Genomic DNA, 12,922 nt, shown 5'->3' with positions numbered 1-12,922 from the left:
ATATGATTCATAACATTGTTCACATTCAAGTCAGAAACATCAACTTTAGCACTGTGCAAACTTCAGTTATTAACTGTAATGTCTGCAAATCCTGAGACAGCAAAGCTAAAGATGTCTTCAGATTTAGCAGATGTTAAAGTAAATTCAGTAGCCTTTTTGACCAGCCTGGATCCGTTTTGTGTCATGAAGGAAATCCCACATTTATCACAAAATCAATAAACAGACCTGGACTTATTTATGGGTCAAGTCTTCTGACCGTAGATATAATTCTTCACACAATTGTTAAATAATTACTAAATTGCTAAAAGATCAGGTTTGACAGGGCAGAGGGTGGGCAGTTTCAATTCCCTGAACAGGAGGGGAGCCGTCTGTCGCCACATGCCAATCACATAAAGAGCTGCTTCTGCTCAGCAAATAAATTACAAACCATAAACAGCAGTACAGTTTTCTCAGCTAGAGTTTGAACAGATAATTTAACAGCTAATAGGCAACCATTACGAAAATATTCCCACTGAGTCTTTAATTTGCCATCCTGTTATAAATGCATTTCTTCCTTCCAGAACCTTTAAACAGGTTATTGCATAACAAACATACTTTAATGTATTTTATTGGGATCTTAACTTCTAGACCAACATTAAGCAGAGCATAATTATGAAATGGAAAGAAATACTTAAAATCAAGGTAAAAAAAAAAAAAAAGAATCAGCTTCCAGCTTTTCCAGCTCAAGAATGAGCACCCACATCATGACACTGCCACTACTTTCCTTAAGACTAGAGATGCATACATGTAAGGGTTGAAACATTAATCAGATTAATGAATTATTGAAGTTATCACTGACTAATTTAGAATTAATAGAAGTAAATAGACTATAAGAACAAAGAAGAAGAAAGAAATTGAACTTTACTGATCTCAAAATGGAGAAAAATACCTCTGCATTTAACCCATGCCTTTAGGGAGCAATGGGCTTTATTTGTGTGGCTTCCGGGGAGCAGTGTGGGGTTAAGGGTATTGCTCAGAGAACTAGAGTGTCCGTCTGTGGGAGTGGGGCTTGAACTCAGAACCTCGCAAGTGCAATGCCCTAACCCCTAGGCTGCCACTCCCCCAGTAAAAAAAATAGTATTTTCTGAAAAAAACAACCTACCTAAAGTAAAAAAACAAACTTGTATGTAAGATCAAAACACTTCTTTATCTGTATGTTATTCTCCTCAAGTGGCAATTTTAGCTTCACCTAATTTAAATTCTCTAAAAAAACATTTTAAAAGGCACCTTATTAAAATGCAATGTGCAATAAGTTCCTATTCGTTTTATGTTTAAACACTAGTTTATTTAGTTATGTTAACTTACTAAGAATATCTATTTTCAGATTAATAAAAAAATACCATCTAGATAAGAGATCCTTGTCAATCCTGTAGCTAAGGATCCACTGAACTGCACATTGTTTGGCGTTTCCCTGCAGATGGACCCTTATTCGCTGCTGAGGTGGTCATGCAACCATTTGATCAGACCGTGCAGAGCCATATTTAGAACATACAGGACAAAAGGGGCTGAGGACATGTCTAATAAAGGAATGCTGCAGCCATGATACAGTGCTGACCAGTTAGAAAGGCCCCTCAAACAGCTGAAATGTATGTGAAATCAATGAGAAATATTGAGTCTACTCACAAACCTGATTACACTTAAAGGCAATTGATTGCACAAGACTTTATCTAAAGCGATAAAAAGAAAGCTGGCTAAATATATATGTCACTTTTTTTTTATTTAAATAGAAAGAAAACGTTAGTCTTTTTAGCTTCCTTTTAAAAAAATGCTTCGTGTTGGTCTATCACATAAAATCCCATTAAAATACATTCAAGTTTGTGGCTCTAACACAAAAAACATGCAGAAGTTTAATAGATGTGAATGTTTTTACCAGGCACTGTCTCGCTAAGCATCTGAGCAAAACCAAAATAAACAGAACTTGGCCGGGGGTGTGAATTACAGGGTGATGGATAGGGAGCGTGAACAAAGACAAAGAACAGTTACCTTGAAATGAAGATTGTGAACTGGTGATGACAGCAGAGTGTTGGGAGGCAGGGGGAACGCACACAGAGGCAGGGAGGGGTTGTGAGGGAGAGAATGTAGGCTGAACCTTGGCTGGAGAGGTGAAGTGCAAACTGGTGGGGGGGAAAGAGTTTACAGGTCCCTGAACAAAGTCACTAAACTCCTCATCGTCATCCTCAGCAAAACCTGTAGCGGTGGAGGATGAAGGCTGGGTGTGGACCTGAGAGGAGAGGCCAAAGGTGGAGGCGGAAGAGAAGGAGGAGGACGGAGGGAAGGAGGAGGGGTTGTCTAAAGGCCCCTGAAAGTCACTAAACTCGTCATTATCCTCCGAGAAATCTGGGGGGAGGGAATGAGTGGCGACAGGCGGGTGTGATGGCGATGAGTCTGTAAAAACGAAGACATGATGTAGATGGCAGAAAAAAACACAATGATGGAGAATGAATTAAGGAATGAGGGAGGATCAAATATTTTTAAAACAAGATCATTTTAGCTACAAGGCTTTTTAGATGCTGCTTAATGCACATAAATATAGATCTGGTTATTTCTGGGTTAATCCTCTCCCAGGATAAAATAATCATTTTGGTATGTTTTACCTCAATGACTTAATTTATTGAGAGAAATTTGTAGGCATCCATGAGCTTCTGGGATATGAGTTAAAATGTGAAGTCACTAGCTGATCCGTCCTGAAAGCACGGGCCGTACCATCAGTTCATGCGCACATGTTCAACCAGATATATACCCTTGATCTTTTTTTGTAAAAAAGTAGATTTTTTTCTCTCCCCATAAATAATAAGCATACTAAACTATTATGTGTTAAAGGTTAATAATGTATTTCCTGAGAAAATAAAAGCCTGAAAATCCTTTGTGTTTTATCACTCGTCTGTGCCTTATATGCATCGGAAATGGGATCCTACGTTACTTCCGGGAGCTAACTTTTTTGGCTTTGGATTTCAACATAAATCTAGTCTTTTTGAGTTTGATCTTTTCCTTTCGTTGTTAACATTATGGTAAATAGTGCTTAACCTGAAGAAAAAAACAACTAAAATGCAGGTAAACATGGTTTAATCATACTTTGCAGGACTGCTCTGAGCATGTCTGATGATGACGTCAGAGAAGCAGTTAATTTACTAAATGTTAAAAAGCATCAAAATTGTCTCAGAAAAGTCATAAAACATTATTTTTAAGATGTTTATTAGCATTCTTTACTGAGTTAAGGATAGAAAAAAGTCATTTTAGTATCATAATTACATTATTTATTGAGACCAGGATGTATATCTGGTTGCGCAGATATACAATGAGCTGATGGTACGGATCGTGCTTCCGGCACGGATCGGGTAGTGACGGTGCCACTTAAGGCCCCAAAATAACACAGCTATCTGACCAGATCTGAATGTGCAAAAGCGTATGGATTTAATTAGGAAGGATGATAGTGAGATCTAAAATTGGTATTTGGATTTACAACAAACTACAAAGGTACTGACAAGACTAATGGAAAATAATACGTGAATAATGTGTAAAATATGATGCATTTTGTTGCATCATATTTCAGAGTGAAATTCCTTCTAGCAGCAGCCCCATCCCTGTCATCTTGCAGATCTGTTTCCAACAAACCGCCTTTTCTTTTTAGATCGATGAAGAAAAATGAGTAAATTGGCAGGCATTACAACATAAGAGACTCGGGCTGTAGGTACCTGGTTTCTTGCTCTGTGATGAAGGAGTCGGATGCATTTTAGCGTCCCTGCTAAATCCATCCAAGTTGCCTTTGATCGCTTCCAAAGCGTCATCACGACTCTTCTCCCCTGTCTGAATACAGCCCAGCAGAGAGTTACAGACACAACCTGGGGCTGAAATACTGTTAAAATCACCACGACGTGAGGAGACCAGCACCTTGGGTTTGACGCTGCTCAGCAGCCTCAGCTTTTGTTTCTGCTCTTCAAACTGCCTTCTTTTTCTGTCCTCTTCCAACATCTTTTGCTGCTGCTCCAAACGTTTTCTAAGAGAAAAAATAAGTACAAAGAATGTCAGGAGGAAAAATAAATGAGTGTAAGGAAATCTTCCAGAAGAAATGATAGCAGTACTAATATATCTGTCGGTCAACTATGAGGATGACCTTCCAAACTGTACAGTAAGATTCATAGGCGATTATATTTATAGGAAACACAGCGTGGCTCTTATTTCAGAAGATATTACAGATCCTCAGAAAAAAAACAGGATTGTTATGGTGAATTTTTAAGTAAAAACACCTTATTGAAGAAGAATATTTAAAATGGCTCACTTTCTATCTCTGGGAGTCTTGCTTTGCTTTTGCTTTTATGAAAAAATCCCTGCTAGTTTTATGCTTGACCATCCATTGATAGTAGGACTAATTAGATCTACACCACTGATCAGACAGGATGGGGTGGGCAATGTACTTACAGATTCAGTTTCAGAAGATCGGTGCTGATCAATAACATTCAAATCAAAATACCTTTTGGTTGATTTCTGAATGACAGCTTTTTGAAAAGTTCCTATTAGCCATTTTCACCCCAGAATTCGGCCATTTTACTCTAAATATTCAGAACTGTAGGCTAGTTGTGTGTGGCCATGGGTCATATGTTGGATTTCAATTAAAAGATGAAATAATTTGGTAGCTTTTTGGTTTCTTTTTACCTGCTTAGGGAAATATTAAAAAAAGCTACATGTCTTTGACAAAAAGAAGAGAAAGTAGCAATTATTTCAGGCCCAGAAATGGGTCTAAGACCTTTGCCTTTATTTAAGAAAGGTGCACCGATTTCTCACTTTTTGGGTCAAATTTAATTCTGTTACATTGGTTTACAAAAATCTTTTTATTTTGTCCTGAGCAGACAAAAGGCTGCTTGTTTTTCATGGCCCTCCCTAGTAAAGTGATATAAAATAAAAAATAAAGAAAGAACACATGGCTACAACCCTAAATCTTTTGCTTTTGAGTAAGATTTTCCATTTCAGAAGATATTAATCCGTAAAACTCTGAAAACATAGAAAACTTTACATCTGCATAAGCTCAGAAATATGTACCATTTTACTTTTATATTTCACTTTTAGTTACCTGTCATAAAACAGGTAACTGCTGATATGAAATGGATGCAGGTAAGAGAAAGCAGAAATGACATATTAGCGTGTAGCTTACTGGTGCTCCTCAGCCATCTGTTTCTGCATGTCAGCTGTGTACTGGGGTCCAGGGGGTCTCATGCCCATGAACTGTGGTTGCCCTAAAAATGGCATCCCAGGGGTCTGCATCCCGATTGCCATTCCACCCTATAGAATGATAAAAACACACAGGAAGGGGCTGAGAAATCACATTGGTCTCCTGGAGCATTTTTAACTTGACATTAAATGTTCTCGTTGAGGTAAAATACAATGACATTAACGTTATGCAGTCCTGTTTAAACCCCCAGAATGCTGTAAATTCAAACAAATTTGTGAAGCAGCTTGAGAAAATGCTAATGTTAAATTAAGTGGCGACGGGGGAAGCAATAAATGTACAGGTTGAAAAATACATATATTAAGTCCTTAAGGCAATATTCTGTACCAGTGAATCAGACCGAATAATAGTCTGTTTAAAGTGCTAATTTCTAAATAAAAAAAACAGAGTTCAAGTACATAAAGGGAAGCTAACCTGCATTGGAATGGCTCCTGGGGGCATCTGTCCCCCAAAGTTCATCCCCATCATTCCCTGCATGTTGGGCTGCATGACAGGAACCATTGGGAATCCCTGCTGTTGCTGCGGCTGCTGCTGCTGCATTGGGACCATTCCTGCACAGACATGCCGATGTATCACAGAAGAAGACCCTCAATTACTAATTGAAGCCCAGCACAGAGTCCAGTTCAAATTACACAATGTGGCATCAAGCATTAATCTAAGGTAAAAAAAAACAAAACAAATAAAAGTCTGGCATGTTTGAACAGGACTCTGAGAAGCTGAGGACACAAATAGACACTAGAACAGAGGTCGTCAACCTGCGGCTCTTTAGCACCCCCCCTTGCAGCTCCCTGGAGTTTTTTTTTTAAATTTATGAAAATAGTAGTAGTCCTTTTTTATAGTGGGCTAAAACACTTAGAGCTTGTGTTGCCATATGAGGCTTATATAAAACTTTTACATTTTTGCAGCCCCAGACAGATTTGTTATTTGTATTTGTTTTTTGGTCCAACATGGCTCTTTCAACATTTTGGGTTGCCAACCCCTGCACTACAACAACTAAATCATCTTTCCTGGTGACTACAACGACAGCTTGGAGCAAAACAAGAGCAGTGGATGGAAGTGGGGGAAGCATTGGAAAAGAGTGCGTTCATGTTCACAGATGCTAAGCAAGCTGATAAACTGAGCACTCAGCTCCTACAGGAGCCTCCTGGTGATTCAGGGCTCAATTGGGCTGGATAAATGGCTTGTTTAAGAGTGGCTCACATCCTAATGAGTCTGACTGGAAGGACGCTGCTAATAGAAGCATGCAGAAGCGTCCCAGTGGTGCGTGAGCAGCTTATCAGGAGGCTTACATTAAGAAAAAAATAACAGTGGGGTGAAATCTGATTAGTCACGGATAGCTCACAACATTAACATTGTGTGGCGATGCTGAAAGTTTAACGCTGCTACAGAAAAATAAACACATATGCATTAGTTAAAAATGCGTTTAACAAAAATGAGCATATATTTCTATAAGATTATTATAACTCATCCAAATAAGCAAAATTTAAATATAAATAAGAGACTAAGTATCAGAATGCTACTGTTAGAGTTGATGGCTGCTTCACAGTGCTGTAGCCGTGCATATTGATGGTAGGTTAAGTGGAAAAAAGTCTGAACAAAGCAGAAACTTCATGCATGCACCGGTCAGAAACATTATTTTTGAAGCAGAGCTAACCCTTCTGGTATTGTGCACCCTCAAGAAAGTTATCTGGTAAATAATGACCAAAATGTTAACTCTGCATTAACTTACCTTGTGGTGGTCCCAGGCCCCCACCAACAGGATACATAAAGCTAGGGAAATAAAAATACAGATAATAATGTCAGATACAGATGTTGCATTATTGGTTTTGCTTTACAAAAAAATGGGCTTTCAACATTAATGTGTTCATGTTAGGAATTTGTATTCTTGGTTACAAATGTAAACATTAAATTCCCCCAAAGATGCTGAGTTTGTGAAGCAAATTAACAAGTTTTGTCTCAACAGAATTTAGCCGATCAACCCTAATGAGTTGCATCAAAACAAAACCATTGTAGATTGTGTACTAGTGAGAAAATCTGGCACTTTAAAGCAGCGAGGTTATAATATTACACTGAGGATCAAATTCCATTAAATTGTTTCTATTATGAACTGGAACTTTGTATTAGAATAATCTCAAAAGAAAACAATAAAGAATATATTTTATCGATATAGTCTGGGGAAAAATAATTGTAGAGTCTAACAAAAATACCCGGCTTAGAAAGAGAAAGCTCAGCTGTTCTGTTGCACCAGAATATAGAGGAGAGAAAGAAGAGAGACGAGGAAACAGCCTGACTGCAGCTTGGTGTCCCCAGGCCTCTTGGAGTCTGTTGTTGGTGTTTTGGACAAACAAACAAGCCTTCAAGAAATAATCGGTGCAAATCGTTCCAAGTCGGCTAAGCCCCCTCCCGACTTTAACTACACAAGCCTTCAGCTATTTGTCAAAGAACTTATTACCACTTAATTCTTTAGGCTGAAGTCAACAAAGGAGGACAGAGAATAAAGACAGAGACGATATCAACATATCAGGCGGAGAGCTGACCCATAAGGCACAAAGACATTAAATGTATATTAAAACTGACCCCATTTTTAATATGGTATATATACACTATATTGCCAAAAGTATTTGCTCACCCATCCAAATTATTGGAATCAGGTGTTCCAATCACTTCCATGGCCACAGGTGTATAAATTCAAGCACCTAGGCATGCAGACTGTTTTTACAAACATTTGTGAAAGAATGGGTCGCTCTCAGGAGCTCAGTGAATTCCAGCGTGGAACTGTGATAGGATGCCACCTGTGCAACAAATCCAGTCGTGAAATTTCCTCGCTCCTAAATATTCCACAGTCAACTGTCAGCTGTATTATAAGAAAATGGAAGTGTTTGGGAACGACAGCAACTCAGCCACGAAGTGGTAGGCCACGTAAACTGACGGAGCGGGGTCAGCGGATGCTGAAGCGCATAGTGCGAAGAGGTCGCCAACTTTCTGCAGAGTCAATCACTACAGACCTCCAAACTTCATGTGGCCTTCAGATTAGCTCAAGAACAGTGCGCAGAGAGCTTCATGGAATGGGTTTCCATGGTCGAGCAGCTGCATCCAAGCCATACATCACCAAGTGTAATGCAAAGCGTCGGATGCGGTGGTGTAAAGCACGCCGCCACTGGACTCTAGAGCAGTGGAGACGCGTTCTCTGGAGTGACGAATCGCGCTTCTCCATCTGGCAATCTGATGGACGGGTCTGGGTTTGGCGGTTGCCAGGAGAACGGTACTTGTCCTGACTGCATTGTGCCAAGTGTAAAGTTTGGTGAAGGGGGGATTATGGTGTGGGGTTGTTTTTCAGGAGCTGGGCTTGGCCCCTTAGTTCCAAGGAAAGGAACTCTGAATGCTTCAGCATACCAAGACATTTTGGACAATTCCATGCTCCCAACTTTGTGGGAACAGTTTGGAGCTGGCCCCTTCCTCTTCCAACATGACAGTGCACAAAGCAAGGTCCATAAAGACATGGATGACAGAGTCTGGTGTGGATGAACTTGACTGGCCTGCACAGAGTCCTGACCTCAACCCGATAGAACACCTTTGGGATGAATTAGAGCGGAGACTGAGAGCCAGGCCTTCTCGTCCAACATCAGTGTGCGACCTCACAAATGCGCTTCTGGAAGAATGGTCAAAAATTCCCATAAACACACTCCTAAACCTTGTGGACAGCCTTCCCAGAAGAGTTGAAGCTGTTCTAGCTGCAAAGGGTGGACCGACGTCATATTGAACCCTATGGATTAGGAACGGGATGTCACTTAAGCTCATATGTGAGTCAAGGCAGGTGAGCAAATACTTTTGGCAATATAGTGTATATATATATATATATATATATATATATATATATATATATTTAAAAAAAATCTGCTTCAAAAACTGATACATTTCTATTGTGTTTATAGCTTTATGGTAGCACTCTCAAAGAGGCCAAAAATAGTTAACATTAATCAAGACTGGAAGATATTCCAGAAGAGCAGTCTCATCTACACAAATTAGAAGAGCGATGTAAAGGTAACCTAAAAGCAGGAGGTCATACTGTAGATGTTCCCTAACAGGTCCTTTAACCAGTACGCTGGTCATCATTTGAGTAATGATTTTTCACACACATCAAATGCCTGTAAGATTTGCTGCTTGAAGAGGCTTTTTCTAAGAGCACAACAGACCTGCTGGCCACCATCCTGCAGCAGACAAAAGGTCACGGCTGAGCAGATTAACATGGGAGGGGATAAGCAGATACAGCAGCTGCGGACACTGAGCAGCCCCAAGACGGCGTCTTCCACCAGCCATCAACACACTACTGTGGTCTTTTTGCTTTAAAAAAAAACTCATCTGCATTAGAGTTTGATTGTATTCTTGCTCTGCAGCAGGATAAAAACGTGACCTTTGCTTGGAAAATTGGCTTGTGTTTAAAAGCATAAGGCCATTCATGACAGTCACATGTATCAGGGAGAGATGCTGCGTGAATCCATCGTCACATGATAGGATACACGTCTGATGCCTCTTAGAGCAGGACATGCATCCATCACAGTTTTTACTACATATTTATAAGAAAGTCTTGCTTACTGTGTTGATAAGCAGCTTAGATGAAATTAACAAAAATGTCAGCTTAGCCGTAGGTAATATTCTTTTAAAAATACAACTCTAAAGAGGCTTTATAAAGATATGAGCCGAATGCCAATAAAAACAGACTGTTCATAGACATGAATTCAGAAATGATTAAACATCTACAAGAAAAGAAGATGTGGAATTGGGAAATGTGAGAACTTTCAGTAATCTGCCTGTAATGGTTGAAAACCAGCGATATATCCTGGCAATAAGACTCAAAGTATCAGTGGATGATGCAGAACCAGCAATGTTGGTGACTTTCACAGTAACAAGACATGGAAATGATAAAACACACTTAGCTAAACACATATACTGTCTTTCTGCTAATGTGTCATTGCAAACAATGACCTCAGATAGCAGGTGGGCTCTATCAAAAAAAAAATTTATTTCCATTTTATGATTGGAGAGTTGCATCTGTTGTTTTGGCAATCAAACAATTATAATTTCTAAATTAATCAAAGGTCTTCTAAAAAAAAAAGCATTACTTAATATATTGCTTGCATAAAAATGTACTGCAGTTTTGTATATTAGCTAATAGTAATTTCAGCCTTAGGATTTTTTTATTGCATTTATTTTTTCCATGAAGCTACCCTTCTAAATATTAGTAAAACCTGCTTTACGCCGTATGCTGTTTCACACGGCTGCACAGCATCATCTCTGATTGCTATATAAATAATAAATGGCCCCTTACAGCACACAGGCTAGAAGGATACTGTCCTGACATCTTTTCCAACCAAAGCGCTTAAAGGAGAAATGAAAATGAACTGGAATCAAAGTAAAGAGATATAGGTTTGGGATTTTCAAATTGGGGTCTTTTTCCAAAAATATGGCTTTTGTGTAACATATTCCAATAGTGTAAATACACTCATAGGAAGGGAAACAAAACACGACGCATTTTAAAGAACTTAATTATTTCACCTTATTTAGAAAAATACACGATCGGTAACAGAACTGACGTTTTAATCTAAATAGGACAGCTCCTCAGTCTTAATATACAGTTATAATATTCATTTTGTACGTGGCAAAGATTTGGAAATGGAATGAGAGCGGCATCCTATTTTGATAAGGCATTTGATAAAATATGATGATGTGGCAGACTGGAGATGTATAAAATGCCTTTTTTAACTGTTAATCAGGGCCACTTCCTGAGAGGTGAGCAGCTGCTATTCTGTACACTCTAAGCAACTTCTCTGATCTGAGTAAGATTCAATTTCTATCAAAATCTGTCGTCATGTCTCCTGGTTATTTATAATACATATAAATTATGAAGTGTTATTTAAAGAGTTTGTCCCCAGTGATCTCTTTTCAGGGAAAAGAACCGGAGAGGTAGAGCATCAGGGTGCAAACACAGAGCCTATCTTTAACAATAACCAATTGAAGATTTAAGAATCAACAGTAATATCCAGCGAATGCTGTTGATGTTACTAATGACATTACATGATCTGTCATTAAAATCTGCTTTGGTGCTTTATGGGTACCATCACAGGGATAGAAAAGGAGATAAATTGCTATTCAATAATCACTAAAGGACCTTCAGTGTTTATTTCTGACCAGGCTGATCTACAGTGTTGAAGTGTTTGGTTTCACAAGTTGGATCAGTTTCACCTGTCTAGCTGAGGTGACTCTAGCAGAAGCATATTTATTATTCAAGCCGCTTCTAATAAATAAGTTATGGCAGTGGCCATTTTTCAACAGAGAAAATAACACCCATTTTAATAGACTGTAGTATCTCCAGCTCTTTAGAGGAGCATGCTTCAATACAGGAATATCTAACTATACAGAATAATAATAAATATGACTAATGATAAATAAGTTGTGACATAAACCGCTTGAATTGGAGGGTAAAAGGTCCCTGTTAAAATATTTTTATAATAACCCTTATCTAAAATACCTTGTTTCATTTAAAGACGCTTTATAAAGTGAAAGAAAGTGCAAACAGGCCTGTCAACATACCTGCATTTAGCTAGAGGCTAAAGGGGATTAAATTAATGAGCACATCTCTAACAAACATGGCGTCATATGCCTTCATCCATCGGAGATAACAAGCAATAGGGAATATTTGAAATGAGTAAAAAAAAAAAAAAACCTTTAAGGGGGTTACTTTGTTCATCCATGACTACAACCAGACAGAGGCAGAGGGCTAACGTTAGCTGAGACACCTGACAGCCAGCCATCTCATCACTCTCTTACGACAACAAAATCCGGGTTAAAGGTAAATCCTTTGAACGGCCATTTGAATACAAAGGTTGGTAACACGTATGGGAGACCGTGTGATAAAGTTATAATTCTGTGCCAATTGGTCATGTTTCAAAAAGGCTAAAATACCTGCTGCCACCCCCAGATCCTGGCCGCAGCGCCATCTTGGTATCAGCAGTCACTACTAAGAGTATGACGTCGGCACTGTTGAGAATGAGCGGAAAAATCCCTGAGTTTAGTCTGACAGGCTATGAGAGGCAATTTTTTTAGCTCTAATTTCAGGCTACAGGCTGGGGCGAATGTAGAGGAGTGCGAATGTAGAGGAGGGGGGGATGGCCAATCGTTGGCCACCCCTAAAGCCATTCCATGCAGGTGATCTGGAGTAAGACAGACGTCATTGCTTGGAGCGGTTGAGCACGTGTGGCGAACGTTTGTGTTGGACGCGGAAAAATTCAAAGCAGAAACATCACTTGAGAGAAGGCGGATTTGGCATAAACTGGTATGTGAATGGTTCGGATGGAAATGGAGATAGGAAATGAGGAAGACGAGGATTTTGAAGGGTGGACGCCTGCGGGAAGAGGGAGAGGGAGAGGTCGTGGAAGAAATAAAACTGATGAAGGAAGGGGAAAAGGTGACAGTCAAGGTAATAAACGGGAATTGGAAGGAAGTAGCTCAGAAGAAGAAAGGGTGGTCAGGAGGAAAGTTGTGAGGGAGGAATTTAAAGTAATATTAAAACTTAAAAATGAGGAAGAAAAGGATAAAATCAGTCCCATTGTGGTATCAAGAGAAATAAAAAAGAAAATTGGAGATGTTGAAATGGTAAAGATTTTG

The 12,922-nt window shown here is 39.2% G+C and overlaps 1 protein-coding gene across 10 annotated transcripts in view; it reads right to left on the bottom strand.

Annotated features, from left to right (window-relative positions):
* The window catches only part of synrg (synergin, gamma), a 56,015-nt gene extending 43,699 nt beyond the window's left edge, over nt 1-12,316 (bottom strand). For 6 of the 10 annotated variants that reach the window (XM_038303322.1, XM_038303325.1, XM_038303324.1 and 3 more), the window contains exons 1-7: nt 12,221-12,316; nt 6,990-7,030; nt 5,675-5,811; nt 5,186-5,313; nt 3,928-4,033; nt 3,732-3,843; nt 2,023-2,424 (exon numbers count right to left, since the gene is read on the bottom strand). In XM_038303322.1, coding sequence (XP_038159250.1) covers nt 2,023-2,424; nt 3,732-3,843; nt 3,928-4,033; nt 5,186-5,313; nt 5,675-5,811; nt 6,990-7,030; nt 12,221-12,255 — 961 coding nt within the window. In that variant the 5' untranslated portion in view covers nt 12,256-12,316. Of the gene's footprint in view, nt 1-2,022; nt 2,425-3,731; nt 3,844-3,927; nt 4,034-5,185; nt 5,314-5,674; nt 5,812-6,989; nt 7,031-9,453; nt 9,460-12,220 lie in introns of those variants that run through there. The other 4 variants (XM_038303329.1, XM_038303330.1, XM_038303331.1 and 1 more) reach the window with 2 other exon arrangements.
* Nucleotides 12,317-12,922: the final 606 nt, after the last annotated feature.

Source organism: Cyprinodon tularosa, unplaced genomic scaffold, assembly GCF_016077235.1.
Source record: "Cyprinodon tularosa strain WSP-4 unplaced genomic scaffold, ASM1607723v1 ctg51, whole genome shotgun sequence".
Classification (NCBI taxonomy): domain Eukaryota; kingdom Metazoa; phylum Chordata; class Actinopteri; order Cyprinodontiformes; family Cyprinodontidae; genus Cyprinodon; species Cyprinodon tularosa.
Note: the sequence above shows the minus strand (reverse complement) of the source record. Positions and strands in the feature narration are given on the sequence as shown.